General features: G+C 43.8%; 1 protein-coding gene across 4 annotated transcripts in view; it reads right to left on the bottom strand.

Annotated features, from left to right (window-relative positions):
- The window catches only part of LOC139764786 (Kv channel-interacting protein 4), a 737,128-nt gene that overhangs the window by 100,978 nt on the left and 612,623 nt on the right, over nt 1-23,527 (bottom strand). For 3 of the 4 annotated variants that reach the window (XM_071691804.1, XM_071691982.1, XM_071692025.1), the window contains exon 6: nt 164-202. The exons of the other annotated variant lie outside the window; for it this stretch is intronic. In XM_071691804.1, coding sequence (XP_071547905.1) covers nt 164-202 — 39 coding nt within the window. The remainder of the gene's footprint in view (nt 1-163; nt 203-23,527) is intronic. 4 annotated transcript variants of the gene reach the window in all.

Below are 23,527 nucleotides of genomic sequence, written 5' to 3'. Positions count from 1 at the left end.
AATAGGAAGGATGATTAGATGGGGGAGGGAGGGGGAGAATAATATATATGAATATATATATATATATATATATAAAAGAAAACGAGTTGGAGGAGCCGGCTCGACTCGAGCGATGGAGGGGATGAGGAGGGAGGAGGAGGAGGAGGAGGAAGAGACAACCTACCCCAGCTCGGGACACCACTTCGATCCCATCGTCAGGCTCCTGAAACGACCAGAACATCTCAACATCTCCCGCGAATAAGGGGAACATCACTTCATCCACAGCAACATCTCAGAAAAACTACTTCATCCACAAGTGGTTTCTGGATGCTGAGCAATTTTGTGTTGCATTGGCCCTATGTACGTGTGGTTAATTACACAGGTGTTGCTCGGCCTTTAGTACATATACATATATATATATATATATATATATATATATATATATATATATATATATATATATATATATATATATATTTACACATAACATGCTAGGTTCGTATGTATTGATATACATGTATACATATAGAGAATTGAATGAATGACTTGAGAAATAAAACATATATGTGTAAGTGTTCCATATATATATATATATATATATATATATATATATATATATATATATATATATATATATATCAGTGCTTGAATTCAAGGAGTTTATGAATGAGAATATGGTGGTCGATAGAGTGAGTGTGATTACTAATACATGTGTCACAAGGAGGAGTTTTGTGTTCGTGTGTGTGTGTGTGTACAAATAGGCCATGGAAAAGTCTGTGTACGACTGGTAGTATACAATTTTATAGGGTATACACATTGGTTGGAAACTTCACATAAACTTAGCGTAAAACACCTGACAGTATAATTCATACACCTGGAAAGAAAGACATGCATGTGACAGAACACACACACACACACACACACACACACACACGTGGTTGCTACTTCATTCAAACTGAGGATAACACACTTAGCAATCCACATTAAACATATAATCACCCTATAAACGTAACTAAATATCTCTGACCATAATACACGCATTTGAAAGCTCGTATGAATATAGATGTAAGCGTAGTATTTGAAAGCTCGTATGAATATATATGTAAGCGTAGTAATCCAAAATGTACATACATGTACCACTCAACAGTGAGGAAACACATAACATTAGGGTGATGTTGGCTGCACCAAGCATCCTACATTGCAACTGTTTTAACACCTGGGAGCATGCTGCTGTGGCGGACATGAGAGAAGGGAAGGTTGACATGGAAAGATACACACGCAATATAAAGATGAGGTAACACTGATCATCCCTTGAAAAAAAAGACACACAGACACACATAATCACACACACACACACACACACATACACACACACACATATGCGATTGCTATCTGTGTCTTAGGGGGAAAAGTTTTACACTCGTGTTGCTATGTCTCTTAACCTTAAATACACACACCGTGTCTTTACTGTGGTTTGAATACACACACACACACACACACACACACACACACTACAGCATAAACCAGGTACCCATCTATCGACCAGCTCTGAGGGGAGGATGAACACCTGGGTTGGGCGTGGACAGACTGCCACGTCATCACCTGGAAATCTACGTTAAGTTCAGGAATATCCATAAGTTGACCTTTATGTCAGCTAAGCTCAGAGTTAGCTCAACGGCGCTTATATGTTCATCTCTGTGTAACTCAAGAGGTTTACGACGTTCGGCTGTGTTGTCTGATAAGTTCAGGTCTGCGTCAGCTCAAGAGGCGTGGTACGTTGCCCGTCGCTTAAAGTTCAGCTTTACGTCATCTCAACACCTTCAATAGGCTGAGCTCCGCGTTAGGTCAAAAGCTTAAAGTCACTCAGCTTTTTATTCAGCTCTAATGCTTTCATACGTTCAGCCTTTCGAAGGTTCCCTGGCTCAAAGACGTACAGATTTCGATAAGAATACAAGCTTCAGTAGACTTAGCTTTACGTCAGCTTCGACAGCTTTGGTGCTCTCAGGTCTGCGTCAAATGAGAGCTTTGATACATATTCATATTTGCGTGAGGTCGACACCTCTAGTACGTTCAGCTTTAGCTGGTTAATGTCTGGCGTGTTCAGCTTTAGGTCAGTTTATCAAGCTCCAACGCGTTTGATTCCCAGTCACCTGAGAAGGACCAGTGCCTTCAGCTCTGCGTTGGTGTAATGAGCCCTATCTACCTCCTGTAGCTATGCGTCAGTTCAGTGACTTTTAATCTAATGTGTTCGACTTTGCGTGAGCTAAGCAAGGGCCAGCAGCTTTAGCTTCTGTAGCGGTAAACTGCTCAGCTTGATATGGGGCCGCTGGTTCACTTGGTGTTCCGAGGACAAGTTTACACAGTTGTTTACACTAGTAACATTCGGGTGGGTATAGTTTACAGGGAAAATAAGAAGTAAACTCCTGAATAACATAACCGAAGATTACCTTAATGAATAAATGAAATACAGCCCGTAATAACATGTTCGTTCTGGTGTTGAAACAAAAGCATATAATACTATTATTTTTGAAAAGGATGGCTAATAATAGAGGGGATAACAATAGCTCTATTACGATGGCCTTCCGTGAGCTTTTGTTTTCATTTCCTTTTTCATCCTGGGTACAAAGAAAAGTCTGATGGGATAGATATTATTGGAAAACCGTGACAGATATTTCTGCTTTCAGTCTAAAGACGAGGTGGCGATCGAAGCGTATGGTATGGGTGTGGTCAGAGCCGGATGTGGGTGGAGCTAGACTGGGTGTGGGAGGGTGTAGGTGTGGGTGCAGAGAGAGTGCGTGGGTGTTGGCAGAGGCAGAGTGGATGTGGCTGGAGAGAGAGAGAGAGAGAGAGAGAGAGAGAGAGAGAGAGAGAGAGAGAGAGAGAGTGGGTTTGGGTGGAGTCAGAGTGGGTGTGGGCGGAAGGAGGATCGGTGACGGTGTGGGTGGAAGCAGGGAGGGTGTGGCTGGAGGCAAAACGATTACAGGTGGAGGGAATGTGAACGCGGGTGAATGAAGAGGGGAATGTGGCTGGGTGGATGAAGATGGATGCACGGCGAGGATTAACTAATCAGGGTTAAATGAGTGTAGGTGGAAGCTAAGTGGATGACGTGGATGTATGGGATGAAAGCATGACACCACCACCTTACTCTTGCTCCTCCTCCACACTCCGCACCAGCCATACATCTCGACCGAGCTGGCCATAACGTTTGCCCAGCCGCAAGACGGGTCGTGTCGACCACTTTACACGGATATGGAGGCCCAAGGAAACACAGAGGAGACGTTGAGATTAACCCCAGAGATCGCGGATGGGGCGATGGGGCACATCCTTCCACCTCCTCAGAGGGCTGTTGGAGTGAGGGACCAACGCAGATATTAACGTCCTTTTATAGACCACTCAGAACTGGGGGGGGCTTGCTTTAAGGAAGACGATGTTTTTCTTTTGCTCGTGCGATTTCGATCGGTTTTTAGGCTCAGGCTGTTATCATAACTACAGAAGTAAATAAGAAGATATGGAATGATGTCAGGATTTCTGTTTTCTTAGCATTACAGCTACGATACCTCAGTGTGTACGTCACCTCTGAGCCCCGAGAACAATACTTGTGGTCTCTAAAAGCTGAAACATTTTCTCATGAAAGTGATGACGATTATGAACATGAACAGTCGTCGTGAATGTGACGGTCGTCGTGAATGTGACGGTCATCGTGAATGTGACGGTCATCGTGAATGTGACGGTCATCGTGAATTTGACGGTCGTCGTGAATGTGATAGTACCCAGTCTGTCTAACCGAAACGCTAATTGATAATAACCAAGGACAGGTATCGTGTAAGAAGGGCTAATATGAAGTTCATTATATTTCATCTCATTATTACCAACAAGAAGTTTTGTTAATGGATTTCATACTAAATATCCAAAGGTAATAATACCAACTCCATATTTCGACATATAATATATATATATATATATATATATATATATATATATATATATATATATATATATATATATATATATATATATATGCAAGTAAAAGAGTCAATTCTTTCTGATCGCCGTTTCCCACGTTAGCGAGTTAGCACCATGAACAGACTAAGAAAGAACGCATTCGCTCATCCATTCTCTAACCGTCATATATAAAGTCAACCTTATAACCCAATCTTTATCTTGCTACAGAACTCGTTCGACATCTTAAACATATATATATATATATATATATATATATATATATATATATATATATATATATATATATATATATATATATATATATGTGTCTGTGTGTGTGTGTGTGTGTGTGTGTGTGAGTGTGTGTGTGTATAAACAGCATGGAGACACGTCTCGAATAAGTTGAGAACATTCGTTTTGAATGGTGGTGGGAAAAAAAAAGCTGGCGGCGGCGAGACAAAGTTCGCGCAACCTTCGTTTAAAAATCAGTCCCCGGCGTGTTTGTCCTTCGTCCAGACAAGCCTCTCACACGCACACACAAGTTAGATAAGAAGTTGGGCGTACGAGGAAGGTTGAAGTTAAGGCTGGAACTGTTGGACTACTGAATCTATATTTGTGCGAAGCAGAGATGAATAAATAGATTCTGAACGAATGTAGCAAGTTCTGGCCATTCTTTAGAATGGCATCTACATAGACACATACACAGACACATGTGTGTGTGTGTGTGTGTGTGTGTGTGTGTGTATGTGTGTGTATGTGTGTGTGTGTGAGTGTGTGTGTGTGTGTCTGTGTGTGTGTGTGTGTGTGTGTGTGTGTGTGAGGGGTATTCCCTTTTTCTGCACACAACTCAACAAGTTGCTCGTCTCTTCCATTCACAACACCGAATATCCCATCCCCTCAACTGCCACGTTAATCATCTTTGCCTTCAAATCACCCATCATTAACAACCGGTCTCTTACATCAAAGCTGCTGACATGCTCACTCAGCTGCTCCCTAAACACTCACATCTCCTGATCTGTTCTCTCATGGCCAGGTGCATAAGCATTAATAATCATCATATAATCACCCATCTCTCGCCATCTACTTTCATCTTTACCAACATCAATCTAGATATACTTCCTTACACTCTTTCACACACTATCACAACTTCTGCTTCGGGAATAGTGCTACTCCTTCCTTAGCTCTTGTTCGCTCGCCAACCCCTCACTTTACTCCTAAGATATTTCTAACCATTTTTCCCCTTTACCTTTGAGCTTCGTTTCATTCAGTGCCAGAACATCCAGGTTTTTCTCTCATCTCTCTTCATCTTGCTTACATCCACACACACATTCAGATACCCCAACCTGAGCAAGCCCTCGAGGAGGATGAATATCACTTGCTTGGCTCCTTCCTCTGTTCTATCGTTATGAAATTAAGATACAAGAAGAGTTGAGGGTGAGATTCCAGACCCATGCTCCCGTCCTATTTAGTCGTCTTCTACGACACACGGGAAATACGTGGGCAGTCTTCTTTCTCCCACACCTTAGGGATATATATATATATATATATATATATATATATATATATATATATATATATATATATATATATATAACCTGCCATGTCCCATCCTGACCCCTCTGTGACCCACCATGACCTGCTACATCCCACCATGACCCTTCCGTTACCCACCATGTCCTGCTATATCCCGCCCTAGCCCATCATGAACCATGATGATCCATGACCCACCTCTGACCCGCCATATAAACCACACTGACCCACATGGCAAGCCTCGACTCATCATGACCCACAATGACCTCCCTTCCTCAATATCCTGATTCATCGTGACCCATATCGATCCCCTTCTGAGTGCTATCACTCATCATGACTCATAATAACCTCGTTCTTTAATGTCCGACTAATCATGACCCTAAAACAAATCCCTCTGGCACGTCCCGACTCCCTTGACTCACGCTCATTATTCACCCTGACTCATTGTCATTCATCTTAACTCTCCATACCTTACCTACCGTACCCACCACGACACTACGTAGCTCTCCATGAATTACTATAACCCTCTGTGACACAACATACTCACCACAACCCTTTGCGAGTCACTACGATTTGCCATGACTCACCCCGACTCACTTGCACCCATCAAAACCCCATTTCCAAGTCATCATCAGTCACTCCTGGTTCCTCCATCACAACCATTCTCCCCTGGCCCCAATCTCCATCACCTCTCCCAGGCTTCTGTCTCTACCACCTTCTTCGTGGCCTCTCCTTTACCATCCTCGCCGGCTCCTCGCTCCACCAACCTCTCCCAGGACCCTTTCTGCGCCAACCTCTCCTTGGTCTCTCCACCAACCTCACCATCTTTCCCTGGCCTCTCTCTCCATCACCCACTCCTAGGCTCCTCCCTCTACCCTGGTTAGATTTCACTTAGAATACGTTGTTCAGTTCTGATCATCAACCTCGATCGGAGATGAAGAGAATGTAGAACAAATTCAGAGAACAGCAACAAAGACATAGTCGCATGGAAATAAGCTTTATGAACATAGACTAAGAAAATGAAAAATAAAATTGCTCTCTAAAGATAAACAAACTACAAGATCATATAGAAGTTCTCGGAATACCATACAAGTTCTACAACATAAAAAAGAGGTTCTTTACATTAAATAGGAATCTAGAGACAAAAAAATAGAGGTATGATGCGAAAGGAAATGGGATGCAATAGCATCGCGGGTACAGGTTGTTTCAGCTGTAGAGCCATTTGATACTGGAAAAAATTACTGCGTGATGCTGTCAGTGTGAGGACTGAGGACTATCGATTACTTCAAGTACTTCGGTCATATCTATCATCAGTGAGTGCGCATGTTCCCAGGAGGATCAACATAAGATTTCATTGTTTTGAAAATCAACTACATTTTCCTCACTCGCATCTGAGCTTCCTTCCAGCTGTAATCAAAGTAAGGAGCGTTCTTCCTTCCACACTTTCCCCAACAAAATGTCCACGGCAGTAAATTCTCTCCATACCACATTAGTGTTCCTTCTCAACTTCTATTCCTGCCGGCTGTTGTGCAGGAAGGAGTGGTTGCTGGAGAAGTGCCATCTGCTTTATCATCCTGTCTCTAACACAAATGAAATATGTCCTCCAGCAGATAATCTCATCATAAACCATCAGGTTTCTTTGATATCTATTCGTATAATGTATTTTCATGTCCCTTGGCCCATCATGACCCACAGTGAGATATCATGACCTTGTGTCTTAGATACTTTAATTGTACTTAACCAACCAAGTTCTACCATGACTCATGGCGACAGACTACTTCCTGACCATACCCGATCCCCTTTGACCCAGCTTTGACCCCCGTAATCCAAGAGCTACGCAATATCAGTGGACCAAACCCGGGCATATGAAGCTGTCAAAAGAAATCATGGAATGGTCTATGGAGCTTGACTATGGATGGTGAGCCCTGGTTTCGGTGCATTATACAAGACACGTAGTTCAGCAAGATCAAAGAATCCTAAAAAAAAAAAAACATGTGAGCAGAGCGAGGGATGGGGTTTACCTCCACTCCTCGCTTCCCAGTCCGGACTCAAGGTAGAGGAAGCCATAGCGTGAGTGTGTTCACGGCGATGATGGTCGTCGTCGGACTTACACACATGCCATAGGTGCGATAATGCTTCAGGCATGGCTCTTACCCTGACCAACCCCGCCGCCCACCATATTGGTTTCCAATACTTGGAGTCTCGGCTGAGGGAGGCAGCGACATGCACTCTTGCCTGGGAAGGCAGAGGAGTGGGGGATACTGATGGAACAGGGGTAAGGAGTGGAATGAGTGTGGATGGGGGAGAGGGTGGTCGCTGGGGGAGGGAGCAGATTGCAGGAATGGGTGGAATGCATGGGGAAGAGATGGTATGATGGGTAAGGAGGAGATGGTATGAAGGTGGTTAAGTTGAGAAGGGTTGGGGAGGGGAGGAGACTATGGAAGAAGTGGCATGTTGGAAAACAGTAATGGAAACGAGACTGTATAAGAGGAGTAGTAGGGGAGGATATGATGGTTGGAATGAATGGGGAAGAGATAATGCTCCCAATCACCTCAAACTGATTCATTCCACACTTCCTCTGTACCCAGTCAAGATCACAAATGTACCTCCTGTATCAACAATAAACAATGTCGAAAAATCTTTTGACTCGTGGCTTCGGTAATGTACTGCACCAGCGTTACCCTTCGCCCACTCTGACCTTTACGCCATGCTCACTCTGAATCCACTCTTACCCTCATTCTCATCTCACCCTGAGTCCACCCTCGCTTTCACCGCACTCTCACTATCAGTCCATTCACAACCGTGAGTCCACATTCAGCCTTCACTCCACTCTGCCCCCAGAAGTATTGCATTCCCGAAGGCCATGTTCACCAGAACCCCCTGGCCACATTCCTCTCTAGGCCCAGGCTTGCTGTCTCCCCTCTGCATCTCTCTAGCCATCTCATGGACGCACACTGCCTGATGTCGCGACTTCATTTACCCTGCTGGTTAACTTTCACTACAAAGTCGACGTTATATAATACCTCACTCTTCTAAGACACTCGTATCAACTTCTCGCACATGCGTTGTTCCTTCAACGACGCTAATAATGTACTCTTGTCACTCTGAACTGAGGATGTTTCGTCCACGGAAGGGAACTACTTCTATCCTTGCTGATGAGGATGTCCACAGCTCCTATCATCATGAGATCTCATAGTTATTTCTCTCTGATGCTCAATGACACGTAACTATGAATCTAAGTTGCCACGAAAGGAGAACACGCAGCTCTGAATCTAAACTGCTACGAGGTTCGCAACTTGGAATCACTTGGAATCCAAGCCACTGAGGGACTGGCAACGTTGAAACTAAACTAGTAACTTTAAAACTAAGCTGTCATCCATTCCGTATGAAGTTTGATGACTTTATTTTTAATTAGTTTCTAGAATGCCTTCAAAACATATTGAAAAAGTTTGGTGATGCGGGTTTATCTCTTTTCGAAAAGGTTTCAAGGAGGAACTACGCTGGGTAAATATTTTCTTTTTCCTCTTGTTTTCATTCGCAATATTGGCGCCAGAGTAATCGAGGTCTCACAGTGATCAAATGTCGTGAAGAAGAGGTCGAACGTAGCCTATCTCTACGATACCCTTAGCAGCTGACATTCTCCTGTATCTGGGGCTTTCCACAAGTTAGGGGTTGACAGTTTTCTCTCTCTGTCTCTGTCTCTGTCTCTCTCTCTCTCTCTCTCTCTCTCTCTCTCTCTCTCTCTCTCTAGGGTGTTCCCATGTGCCCACAAATATTCTCTCTCTGGGGCGTCTCTCTCTCTCTCTGGGGTTCTCCCATGTGCCCACAAATATTCTCTCACTGGGGCGTCTCTAAGTAGCAATGGCGAGTTGAGACAAATCTAACGTCTGTATAGTAAGTCACTCATCCTCTTTGAATGAAGAAACAAGAAGTGGCATTTTTCGTTGATGAGTTTACCTCATTATCCGTTCTCACGGATCAGTCTTATATTAACATCTCTGTAGTTATAACCTCCCTACATCCCTTTCTCTCTCCTATATATATATATACATACATATATATATATATATATATATATATATATATATATATATATATATATATATATATATATATATGCTTGATGAACAGGCATCAATTAGGGTTTCAGTTGTCCTTGTCGTTTCAGTTAACGTAAAAAACGCAATTTTTCCTCTCTTTCACACACACACACACACACGTAAGCACCCACGCAATCATATATATATATACACACACACACACACACACACACACACACACACACACACACAAGCACATACACGTAAGCACACACGCACGCACGCACGCACACACACACACACACACACACACACACGTAAGCACGCATGCACGCACTCAAACACACACACACACACACACACACATAAGCACGCATGCACGCACTCAAACACACACACACACACACACACTGATCGTCAAATGGGTACCTGTGTGCGTGCGTGCGTGCGTGTGTGTGTGTGTGTGTGTGTGTGTGTGTGTGCATAAATACAAAGGAGTAAAGACTGGATGCATATATACAAGGTTAAGAGACGGGGCGACACGAATGTAAAAACTCACACAAAGAGTAATCACACACACGAACAAAGGAACAGAGAAACACATGCACAAACGGACATAAAAAGAGATGAAAAATCTAACTCCATATAAATAGAAGACAAGAGAGTCGGACTCTCTGATAGAACATGGAATACAAATTACCATAAGGCGCTGAGCCTTAGGACGTAAAACCTTTTAATCTTCCGTATAATATATTCCGATCGCATACATTTTAGAAACATCGCCCGCTATACATTCCACGACGATAGTTCGAGGGCGAGAGTGAAGGCAGAGTCACGTGCGGCAAGATCGAATGTATATTTCAGTGTAAGACGAAGGTCCCACGCGAGAGATAGGTGTAATATGACGGGAGGATCAGTGGGACGTGGGAGAAAATAATTTATGAGGCCGGGACGCCAATCTCGATGGTTGCTAGGATCCCATTTTCTTCGGCCATAAATGTTTTTCGGGTGGGGAAACTGTTACCTGGCGTGTGTGCACGTGACTGGAGATGGCTTTTTACCTACTCCCTCTGATGCTCTTTCGCTTCTAGCTCTAGCGTCCTAGCTACGTCTCTTCGATGTATATCAGTTGATGAGGTGATAATTACACGAAAGTGCACTTGGGAACTTATCGTGTTTCATTTTCCCCGTGGACTCCCTTAACCTTGTATGTAAGTACCATGTCTTTAGATCTGTGCGCATATGCACATATATAGACACACCCACCCACCCCAGCCTAAGCCAAGTACCCATTTATCAACCAGCTCCAAGGGGAGGATGAACACATGGGTTGGGTGTGGGCTGACTGCCACTTCCAGATTCGAAACCATGCGGGTCCGACAGTGTGTGTGTGTGTGTGTGTGTGTGTGTGTGTGTGTGTGTGTGATGCAAAACTATGATTAATTATGTACAATACAGTGACTCTAAACTTCCCTAGAAGAGGAAAATCTCATCATTTTACCCTAAGATCACTGTATATAAGACAAATGCTATGTCTTATCAATCACATCAGTCAGGTTAAAAATCTCATAAAGCAATCTAAGAGAAATTCCAGATCATTGCTCCTCCTTGCCAGATATGACTTTCAACGGTGAAGAAAAAAAAACCCCAAAAAACCCCGCCTCCCCAAACACCAGCTCAAGATTATGAAAGATTCGCGGCTCCCAGGCCTAATGGAAGATAAATAAGGGTATGAATCGAGACGACGGACCGAGTCGATCACTGTTACCACACACCACTGGGACTGGCACGCCACAGCTGGCTGGCTGGCTGGCTGGCGGGCTGGCTGGCTGGCTGCCTCCATATCTCTGGTTTCGTCTCCCTCTTAACTTCTGCTTTCAAGAACGAAGAAGATATCTCATTGTCTTGTGTCCTAGCGATCCACCTGTATACTATCAGAGGGATTTCTTTAAAGGTCAGGGCAATCACTCCCGGTATTGTGAAAGAACTAGCGAGTAGATTATCGTAAGAAAAAACACAAAAACAAACTGGCTCAGCTACTGAGGAATGGGTTGAGTTGGCAACACTGTTTAGAGACTGCTTCTCCTCCTCCCTTCCTCCTTTGGCCTAGTCTGAGAGTCTTCGAAGGGACGATTTGGAGGAGTTCCGCGTTGCTTCTTTTCCAGATGTCTCCCTCCCTTTGGATTGGAAACGCATTATCTTTCTTTCCTTATCATTCTCTGTGCCTTTGTTTTGAACAGATACAGCTGGGTGTAGTTTCTTTAGCTTGTTGAAAGCGACGGTTACGACCACCTGAGCACGACGGTATGACCTTAGAGCACGACGGTACGACCTTGGAGCACGACGGTATGACCATTAGGTATGTAGGTCGCCGCTGTTACTGGCGCAAGACGAAGATCATTCGACCATGCAAACACAATACTGTTATCAGTGTAAATGCTGAACATGAATACTATTTTCTAACAATCAATTGGTAATAACTACCGACAGCTAATAAGTGGTTATCAATAACTAATGTTAGCTAGTAGTTACTTATACCAGGTAAGATTCAGTGGTGCACATACGGGAACAATTTTACAGATATTCTAAATTTTTTCTCCTTCGTCTTTCTTCCTGTACGCAAGTGATTGTATCTTCATCGTCATGTAAACCCAAGACCCCTTCTTCAATGACTCCAGAAGCTTTGAGGCAACGCTGCAGTCAGTAGCAGGGTAGGATGGATTCCTTTTGGGAGAAGAGGTCTTTGACAGAACTGTACTCCGATGATAGAGCTTGGCAGAAGGTAACTTTTCACTCACGATATCACCTCAAACAGGCGAACTCCTGTGATACTACCCCTTACCGAATATATATATATATATATATATATATATATATATATATATATATATATATATATATATATATATATATATATATATATATATATATATGAAATTCTACCTTGAAAGATATATAAATGTTAACGAAGGGGAGGGCAAATAACGGAAGGGTAATTTGCATCTCCCGACCCTCACGGTATGTAGGCTGGGCGAGGAGCGGCTGTTGTGAATACCAAACAGTCAATGTATCTCAGGTTTGGGCATCACAGGCGCAAGCACACATCCTCCCACCAAGCACCCATTTGTCTCTATGGCTGTATTTCTCTTTACAGCTTCTTGGCATTCGACCCTACGGCCATGACAGGTGTGTGTGAGTGCAGCACAAGAACAAGAGGAGGACAGCGGAGCACAATGATGGACTGAGGGAACTGCATTAGATCTAGGTAGCTTTGTTATAATGTTTCACGACAACTCTAGTAGTTTCCAAGAGTTCTATGTCGTATCGTAGAAGCCACAGTAGTCACAGGGAATTCTGTAGTTGATTACAGTACCTGACGCAACTTCAGGTAGCTCTGTATTTCATTTCAAAAGCTGTAGTAGTAGTAGTAGGTACAGAGGTCTCTGCTATGCTGCAAAATATGTAATATGATTAAAGAAATCATGTTGAATTACGGCAGCTGGCTGTAATTTCAGAGCGCTTAGTAAAGGATTAAGGCAGATGAAGTAGATCCACAGAGCTTTATAATAAGCTGTGACAACTGCACCAGACTCACTGGGCTTCGTAATGGGTTATGACAGCTATAGTTAATTGAGAGAGATTTACGCCGAGTGATGGTTACTGCTGTAGCTTTTTAAGTTAGCTCTAAAATAGGTTGTGGCGGCTACATCGACGAGTAGGTGATAGATTATGACGCGTGTGGTAACTCTGAGCAGTTCACGTGATATGTTTTACAAAGCACCACAAGGAAACAAACGAAGAAAGGCCGCAACAGCTCTAACCCATTCTCTCGCTGTCATGTGTAATGCATCGAAACCACAGTTCCCTATCCACAACCAGATCCCCACAGGCATTTCCATGGTTTATCCCGGCCGCTTCACATGCCCTGGTTCAGTCCACTGACAACACATCGACCTCTGCATACCACATCGTTCCAATTCGCTCCATCCCGTTCACGCCCTTCACCATCCTGCATGTTCAGGACACGATCGCTTAAAATCTTTTTAATTCCATCCTTCCATCTCCAATTTGATCTTCCCGTTCTCCTTGTTCCCTCCACTTCTGACGCATATTTCCTCTTTGTCAACCTTTCCTTACTCATACTCTCCATATTTACAAACCACTTCAGCAATTCCTCTTCAGCTCTCTCAACCACACTCTATCACCACACATCTCTCTTACCATTTCATTTCTTACTCGATCAAACCACCTCATACCACATACTGTCCTCAACCATTTCATTTCCAACACATCCACTCCCCTCCGCACAGTCTTATCTATAGCCCAAGCCTCGCATCCATGTGATACTGATGGGACCGCTGTACCTTCAAACATACCCACTTTACCCTCCCAGATAACGATCTCTCTTTTCACACATTCTTCAGCGCTCCCAGAAACTTCGCCCCCAACCCCACACTGTGACTCATATCCTCTCCCTTGGCTTCAATTGCTACCACGTCCCCTCCCAGGCATCTAAAGCACTTCACTTTCTCCAGATTTCCTCCATTCAAACTCACATCCTAACTAACCTGTCCCTCAACCCTGCTAAACCTAATAACCTAGCTTTTATTCATATCTATCATTCATATTGACTCTCAACTTTCTCTAGTTCACACACCCTTCCCTCCAAATCCAGTCACTATCTTCTGAAGTTTCACACTCAAATCTACCACCAGCGTTGTATCATCAGCAAACAACAACTGACTCACTTTCCAGACCCTCTCATCCTCAACAGACTGCATACTCGCCCCTCTCTGCAAGACTTACATTTCACCTCCCTCACCACCCCACCCATAAACAAATTAAACAACCATGGGGACATCACACACCCCTGCTGCATATCAGCCCTCATATGCAACCATTCACTCTCCTCTCTTCCTACTCGTAAACACGCCTTATACCCTTGATAAAAACTTCTCACTGCTTTAAGCAGCTTTCCTACCACAGCGTATATTCTTAAAACCATTTATTATAGAAGAAAGTGCATCAAGTTTCAACAACTGCTCTTGAGTTAACGTTGTACTATGTAAGTCAACCTTGTGTCTGGTTTTACCTAAGTGATGTTATCCGGGAGATGTCAGGTCTATTTCATCTATCTTATCTCCATGTAACTAGTCTTCTGAAGATGTGTTAACACACACACACACACACATACATATATGGAGAGAGAGAGAGAGAGAGAGAGAGAGAGAGAGAGAGAGAGAGAGAGAGAGAGAGAGAGAGAGAAACACCATGCACGACACAGGGCGTGTCGCCTCCATGCCATCCATGCCCAAGTCGGCACTTGTCGATGAAATGAGTCCCAGGAGGGACATCTCCCTTACTCCCTCCTCCTCCTCCTCCTCTCCATTTCCTCGCCCTCTTATCTACCTCCTTTACCACTAGTGCTTCATCCTATCTACTCCATCCTTCTTCGTGCCCTTCTCTTTCTTCTCCATCCTCTTTCCTTCTACAAGCGCCACCTTCTTCATACAAATGATCATGTTATTTACCTCCAGTGTTCTGGCCAGTCCGTCCCTCTCCTTCCTCCCTCTCCACCTCTCCTTAACACCCACACCTAAACTTATACCATCCCTTGCTCCCCTAAGCCTCACCTTATATTAGAGGGATACACAGTGAAGACTTAGATGATTTCGACAATATATATATATATATATATATATATATATATATATATATATATATATATATATATATATATATATGTGTGTGTGTGTGTGTGTGTGTGTGTGTGTGTGTGTGTGTGTGTGTGTGTGTGTGTGTGTGTGTGTGTGTGTGTGTGTGCTGTAATCATTATTTACGTAATTGCAACATGACTGAACGTTCGTACATTCTTTCAAATAGCTGGGTTCGTGTGTCTGCTGAACACATTCGTGTCGCATGGAAGATCCTGTTACTGGTCAATTCAGAATGGACAAAGCTGCGACTCGGGAGGGAGCTGTTACAAATAACCTGACCTGCGAACTGACCTAACCGAAGAACCTGACAAGACGTAGGAACTGACCTAAACATAGGAGCTATTTTGACCTTAGGAACTGACCTGACCTTGTGAGCTGACCTGACCTGGGAACCGTTCTGAACTGTGAACTGGCCTGGCATGGGAACCTACTTAACTTATGAATCGTCTTGACCTGGAGCTTTACCTGACCTGGGAATAAACCTGACTTAAAAACTGTCCTGACCTGTGACATGTCGTGACCTGGAATTCTCATTGTCTGAAAACTGCTATGTCTTGGTGGCTGACCAGACAGAAGACCCGACCTGACCTGATAATTGTCCTGACCTAAGCATCGACCTGGAAACTGCCATGACCTGGGAATGAAGAGACCTAGGAACTACCATGACCTTACATATGACCCCCTTAACCAACAAAAGAACTCATCCCGGGGAAAACTGACTTGCAGGGAATTTAGCCGAAATACTCCCCAGAAGAAGAGAAGAAACTCAGATTATCAAAAGGGAAGAGAAAGTCATAAGGTGATGACAATTAACACCCACTCCTCCCTCCCTCCCACCTAAACATCTCTAGCGTTTCATTTGTACACGTGATTAGAGATAATCTTTCTTTTCCTAGGGAGATTGATGAAAAGGGAGAGAGAGAGAGAGCATTGTTTACATCAAGGTTCTGAGAAGCAAGAGTAGGTGTGTGTCACACACATCATGCACTGGGAAAGCCTAGAGACTCAAGTCTGTTGATGCTAAATTTGCACCTTCGAAAACCTTCCTCGAACTAATAAGCTGAAAATATCTAATGGACTTTATACCTCGTCTAAAAGTGAGTGAGTGAGTGAGTGAATGATGGACAGAATACTCGTGAATATCCTCTTAAGATGAGAAAGAAAGAGAGAAAAAGGTAGGATTGAAAGCTTTCATCGCTTGAGATAAACCAAAAGAGTCCAGTCTCGCACATCTCAGACGATATATCTCACTTCTTTCGTCTTCCAAGCGGGAGTGGAAGACCTCACCAGAACGACCTGAAAGGGCATTTTTGTCCTCGTTGTTCTCATGTACCATGTCAAAGTCGCTCTCATTGTTAGTTCAGGTTTGAAGACAGTAGCAACGTTGCAAGTCTTTAACTAAACAGAGGCGGAATGAGAGAGAGAGAGAGAGAGAGAGAGAGAGAGAGAGAGAGAGAGAGAGAGAGAGAGAGAGAGAGAGAGAGAGAGATTACTTGCACTAAAAGGGAAATACAAGAGAACAGGAAAATTGTATTTCTCAAAACTGTATAATGCCAATGAAAACAGAGGAAAAAAAACTGAAGGGAAAGCGGTAACGAGAATCTATGTAAGGCAGAGGCGGTGATAGAATCTGTGCTTATAGTGCTATGATGCTGGAGGGAATGTCGGTTGCAGTTAAGACCAGACAAGGTTGACAACAACGAGGGAAATCAGAGACCAGCGACCGAAGAGTGAACACAGGAGATGAGAAGGAGAGAGACAGTCAACGTATATCTCCCTAGAAGAAAGGTTGGAAAGTGAAATTGTTGGGTGTAAAAAAAAAAAAAAACAAGAATAGAAGGTAGGGAACACGGAGACGAAAGAGGCGCGCCCAACTGACTGGAAGACATGAGTCAGCCCTGTGGCGGTGGACTGTATAGAACACGGAGGGGGACGACGACGAAAACGGCCAGCATCAGCATCCTCACTCACGGCAGCGTGATGATGATGATAATAATAAACCACAGCAACAAGGGGGGGCTTCCTGGAGCGAGGGAGGGGTTGGGATGGAGACGAGTAGGAGGAGGACGAGGAGGAGGTAGAGCGGTGAGCGCTGGCCCATGTATCGTGGACTAGCCGACCGTGTGATCAGTAAAGGAGGAGCGGTTGAGCGACACCGTCTCGTGGGAGGAGGACTCATCCAACTCCACACGCAGCAGAGACATGGAGGTGAACACCGCCTGCGGTAGGGGTTGAGTGTGAGCTGCAGGAGTGTCAGTTCCGTCAGAAGCAGGCTCGTGGACGGTTTTGAAAGGGAAACCGTTCGAACACCTCTGACTTAGAGAGGTTAAAGAGGTGGGAGGTCGGGGGCGTTGTTAGCTCTGCCAGAGGAATGTTGAAAGATATCTGGAGGAGTGTTGGGTGTGGTGGGGCAACACTAACAGCAGCAGGAGCAGTGCTAGGTGTGTGGTGGGGCATCGTTGACAGTAGTAGGGGCAGGAGCAGACTGAGGGATGTGGAGTAGCGGCAGAAGCATTAGTAATAGAAGATAAAGAGGTGCTTCTTGAAGCTCAAGGCTCGTAATGTCGTTCAGAATAAACCATGAATAAGCTGCTCTACTGAAGCGCAGCTTTCATGCAGAAGTTAGCTCTCGTAACCCTGAGACTTCGAGTGCTTAAACTTCCAAGCGTCCTGAAATGCTTCTACACAAACCAGATCTACAATATCTGACGTAAGAAAACTACGGAAGAGTAGCGAATCAATACTTAGATTTATGATTGGTAAACCATTTTAGCAGAGTCACAGCTTCTCGCTGAGAGAGGAAAGTACTTACGTATATTTACAGCGAGATTTTGCCAAATGGCCTGGCTAGCGCGTAGTGCTCACCGGAGGAAAATAGAGCTTTATGATGAAGGAGTCGTGTGAAGTACGTATTCTCTAGTGTTATGAGCGAGATGAAGAGATCGTATGTTTGTAGACTGAATGCCAGCAGACTAAGTGTGCGTGGAAAAGAAAAAAATTGAGCAACCTGGGCCACAAGAGTGACATTTGACAGCCATTAAGTGATGGCTTATTGCGCTGCGGTCACTAACCCTCCAAATACCTAGGTCGATAGAGAGAGAGAGAGAGAGAGAGAGAGAGAGAGAGAGAGAGAGAGAGAGAGAGAGAGAGAGAGAGAGAGAGAGAGAGAGAGGATATTATTTCATCGACTGTAGGGTGCAGTATCTGACACAAGATGCAATTCGGTGCATCACAGAACAATTCACTTGAAGCCGACATCCTGACTGTGTAGGTACACTCGGTAAAAACAATATCTTCCCGAGATGGTCCGATGAATTTGGAAACGACCATAAACGACTGTGTAAGAACAGTAAGCGTCACTATGAGGACACCTTTCGTAGCAACCATTATAGCCCAACTTTACGAGTTGCTTCAATCGAAAAATGAAATCAGGAAACATCTATCATGGCAAATGACAGAAATGTCGTTGGTCCTTCGGTAGATTACAGTATCATGAAAACAGGGCTACCAATGTGAGGCCAGACCAATGGGCATTTCTCAAAATGTGTTTCCTCCTTGGTGTCATTGTTTCGAACAAGAAGTGGTGAGATGCTATCTTTTACCCTTGTGTACTTTACACATTCATGTGTACTTCATTCACATTTTCATAATCCCGGACGTGTGAATCAATACGACTACTACTTTGTATGATTGTAAAAGGTTGAGGGTAGCAATACGGTATCGTAAATTGAACGAAATGACGGTAACTCATACGCTCCTCATTTCGAACACTGGCTATCCCATAAGACAGATGTCTTTTGAAGTCAACTGCGTTTGCGACGGACGGTTTCAGACGATCGCCTCACTCGAGTGAGGATGTCAGTCGATCTGACGCATCCAGGAGCCCGGACACTCGTGACCTGTCACCCCCGTAGTCTTAAAACGTCCACTGAACGAGTGGTCTAATTCTTGGATAGTTATAAACCGGATTGTCTTCGTGGTCAGTCTCGGTCAAAACTTTAGAAAATTACGTTTGGAAAGACATTGGACCATGGTCGTTTAGAATGGATTATGGCTCAATATTCACTCCCATACTGCTTGTTTTTCTATGTTTGTTTGTATCTATTCTCCTGTCTTTTATTTAGCCTCCCACATCTCTGCCCTTAATTCACATTTTGCATCTACTTCACGACACTCCCGCCTCCCACCTTCACATCACTTTATCTTTTCAAATCTTGGCGCTGCTTGCTACCTCTCACGTTCAAATATTAAACACGGAAAACAACCTGCTGCTTTATATCTCAAGTGGGAGACTACTACTGCTTGTATAACACCATAGACTAAACTGAGAGGTGAGGTAGGAGGCCTTCCACCCAGGTCTTTCTTTATGGGAACGGGGCGGGCAGAAAGCGCGGTGACATTAAATATGGAGACCTTACTAGGAGGAGCCCCTGGTTATGGAGGGTGTGTGTGTGTGTGTGTGTGTGTGTGTGTGTGTGGATGGAGTGGGGAACAGAACATGTTTGGGGTGGAGGCTAGTGGGGTCGGTACTGGACGGGGGGGAAGACCCCGCTGCTTCATGGAGAAGAGGGAAGCCTTATGATGTCTCGGGTATGTTGTACTCTGCAGCCAGGATATCTGCTGTCGTATCACTGTTGTGCCATATCCTTGAAGGTCTTCACTCTTGACTGTGTGAGCCCGCGGTCTCTCCTGTGGTTGGCTGTCTCGGAGTCATGTTTACATCTCATTTTTTTTCGGCCCACGGGAGATTCTTTAGTCCGGAGAGTGTGGAGGTGCAGATTATTTTCCGTTGTCTGAGGAAGTGCTCACTTTTTCCTCCCCTCCTTTGATGGTGTTAACTTTCCCACGCTCTGTGGACACTGTTGACTCTGAAGGTGTGTTCACTTTTGGCCCTGCTGAGGATAATGTTTGGCTCCGATTCCAGGGAACGTAATTTGTTTTCTTCCTCCCTTCCACGGGGCGTTCAAAGTCTTAACCCTTTTGGCTTGTGTACACGTTTTGACCTTGGAAAAAAGGGTGAGCTTTTTTTGTACCTCTTGAGAATATGTTTACGCTCGACTTCCTTGGGCGTAATTGAAAAAAAAAAACATAACGATTGGTCAGACATCAAGATAAGGAGCCAAGGTTTTACGAAGTCATTGCACACAAAAGTGTTCTGTAACATGAGTACAGATGAATACAAACATCAACAGCCCATTGGGTCCTAATGAGTTTGTTTGTGATAGTGGAAAAGAACACACGCTCCTTGAATTAGTGTGGTAGGAGCAGAGACACAAAAGAGATTTCTCAAAGAGGAAGATCCTTGCGTCATACTTGTGTTATAACTCAATCACTGAATTCCTGTAGAGAGCATAAGTACTCTTTCATGGAAGCTAGTCATAAGAACTCCTACTCAAAGTGTGTTGCTCTTCATGGATCGATATCAAGACGGAAGCGATGCTCCGCGTCTTTAACCCGTATTCTTAAAACCAGTCAGATGCAGCTCTATGATGGTTATGTGCTCCTTTGTCATTAGAAGCATGATAGGTCAAGCAATGCTTCGTACATACATCAAACATTATATTCAGCAAGAGAATGGACCGAATTTTGGGACTTCTCTGTAAACCGCGAGAACAATATCATCTGACGTTTCTTGTAAGAAAAAAACCCAGAAAAAAAGTTGAGACAACGAGAGATGAGTGAAAAAAATCTACTAAACATAAGATTCTCCGTGTGACTTGGTGCACAGGTATCAACACTGAGGAACTCCTGAACCATCAACCATCATATCAAGATACGTGATGATGAAGACTATTGACGCAAGTCCCAATAGGAGAAGTATGGACAATATCTAACACGACAGAGAAGACTTGTTCTCAAGCAATCGAGACAGCTGCACCTTCCCGCCATGCTGGAAACCTTCGATATTCTGTATATTTCGTAAGTACTTATCACCTACGTCGCCCCGAGAGTCTTCTTAGTATATAGACTTCATAACAACATTGAGACCTCCACAAGCAACACGAACTGACGCAGTGTGACGAATGCATAGTTTATCTTAAAGATGATCAATAAAGATCATCCACGCTGCTCAAACTATCTATAAAGATCATCCACGCTACTCAAACTATCTATAAAGATCATCCACACTTAAACACTGCAAACAGGGACAAGAAAGACAGAGTATAGATGAAGCCGAACGCATGATATGAGAGACAATCATCTCTGAAGAACAACAGATAGACCGGAAATAAAAAAAAAGGGAGATATAAATCCCCTTTTTTCCTCCCTCTCCTTTTGGCAACGCAATCAACCTATTACATCAACACATTCAAACTTATGGCACTCCATAACGCACGTCTATAGACACCACAACTCACCCGTTTGACTCCGCCATTGTCACCAACATTCCCCCGGAAATCCCTATGTCCACGGTCGAGTGAGGAATGGCAACAACTTAGGACCTTAGAACTCGCTAGTTCACTTGGGAACTTCATCAAATTGATTCCCTACGATCTTTATTGAATGGACTATAGGACGCACTGGAAATAACAAACATTCCCCAACAGGTAAGTATACCATGAGTAATTACCGTACCAGTTTGATACAGCTCATCCCTGACAGAGGAAGAGGTGCATAGATATCATTTATCCAGTGTCTGGTAATCTTTCTCAACTACGACACAGAAGAACATACCATCTTCCTCCCATGATGTTCAGGTCGCTCGATAGTAAAAACCAATGGGACGGTTGATGACCTAGCAAGCACAAGGCTTGCACACAAGTAGCGTAAACATGAAACAGCATTCACCTCATATGGAAAAATAACCCTAAGCAATGTGATAAAGAACAATATTATATTCCACTTGACAAGTAGTATTGACAGGACTCATAATAGAAGCAGTAGGACAGCTGTATCCACAAGAGCCACAAAAGAATATGAAGAATTATTTTTACCTAAACTCCTCATTAATGATATAGGTGTGACTCATGACGCTTTAAATCATTACGAAAAAAAACCCGAACATTTTATTCTAAGCTGTCCAACATATCACAGTCGGTGGTCACGAAAGGAGAAGAAAAAAAAAGAGTGTGTTAGTCAGGATAAATCTTCAATCCCTTCTACGAGAATGGAGCTCTTCATACCAAAGGGACATTTGGGATAAGGTACATTTGGTGAGGCGAAAATCAAAGATCATCTTGACTGAAGCCCTTTTGGCGAGGTTCCTTTGAGTTTGAAGTCGCCTGAAACTGAAGTTCAATTCACTCTTATGAAAGCCGACTCTCCAACGGGCTCGACTTTCACTCTCCTCTTTTAACGAATGGTATTTTTCTTTATTTTTCTGCATTCAGTTTTACGTCACAGTGCGTTACGTAACGGTCAATCGCTCTACCGATCTATAGACACATCGAAATATCCAATTCCACTCCTCCATGGTTAGACTAAGGAAACCATAACATTTTCGTGAGCTACGGAAAACCTCCACAAAAGGCAAGGATGATGGGAGCAATATTGATTGAGACACGAAGCATTCAACATCATCTACCACATCCTCACCAACAACCAGCAAAAAATTATAGCGATGTGACTACATTCCCAACATCACTCGTCATGTAGCGTCCTGGAAATCCAGGTGAAATGGTTGTACGAGACCTCAGGTTCTTTACCTGCCTTTGACCAGACTGAAACCACTTCTATCTCGAGTTCTGGTCTTGTCACTATACTCCTACAGTGAGGGTGTATAGGTCCTGCACTGAAAGCTTTCGCAAGTGGTCCGGAAATTTACCAGATGAGGAAAACTGACTTCGAGTATCGCGTACCACACGTATAGTGAAGCATGGGTCATCCACTCTGTACTAGCACTAACAGACCTGAAGACTCACGGCTGCAGGAGGTGGAGGAGGAGGAGGAAATTGAATACAAAGTAACATGGAACTCCAGATGAAATACAGACCAGAAACTGAGGACGGATCTATTCGGTAATCTCAACTGATAATCATTAAGTAAACAAAAACTGCAGCTCTTAAGATGACTTTGTCCGGCAGAGGCATAGCCAGACTGGGGCTCCATTTTACTGTACATCTAAAGTATGCGCTTCTCAGGGCGCGTCTGCTCTCTGGTCAAACGATCCAGGCGCTCGAGTATGGGACTCGGTGTCTGGCGGGGACATCCATCTTAGTCAGGGAAAATAAGTCTTTCTTAGGTTCCTAGCCTCTCAGAGACGAGTTACGATCTCATGATATAATCACCGTAACAGCAGCGAATCTCTCAATCTCTCCACCATTCTCTATTCGTCTCTATGTGTCTATTTCTCGAATCTCTCAATCTCTCCACCATTCT

Source organism: Panulirus ornatus, chromosome 1 (assembly GCF_036320965.1).
Source record: "Panulirus ornatus isolate Po-2019 chromosome 1, ASM3632096v1, whole genome shotgun sequence".
Taxonomy (NCBI): Eukaryota; Metazoa; Arthropoda; class Malacostraca; order Decapoda; family Palinuridae; genus Panulirus; species Panulirus ornatus.
The sequence above is the reverse complement of the archived record's forward strand: the minus strand, read 5'-3'. Positions and strand labels throughout refer to the sequence as shown.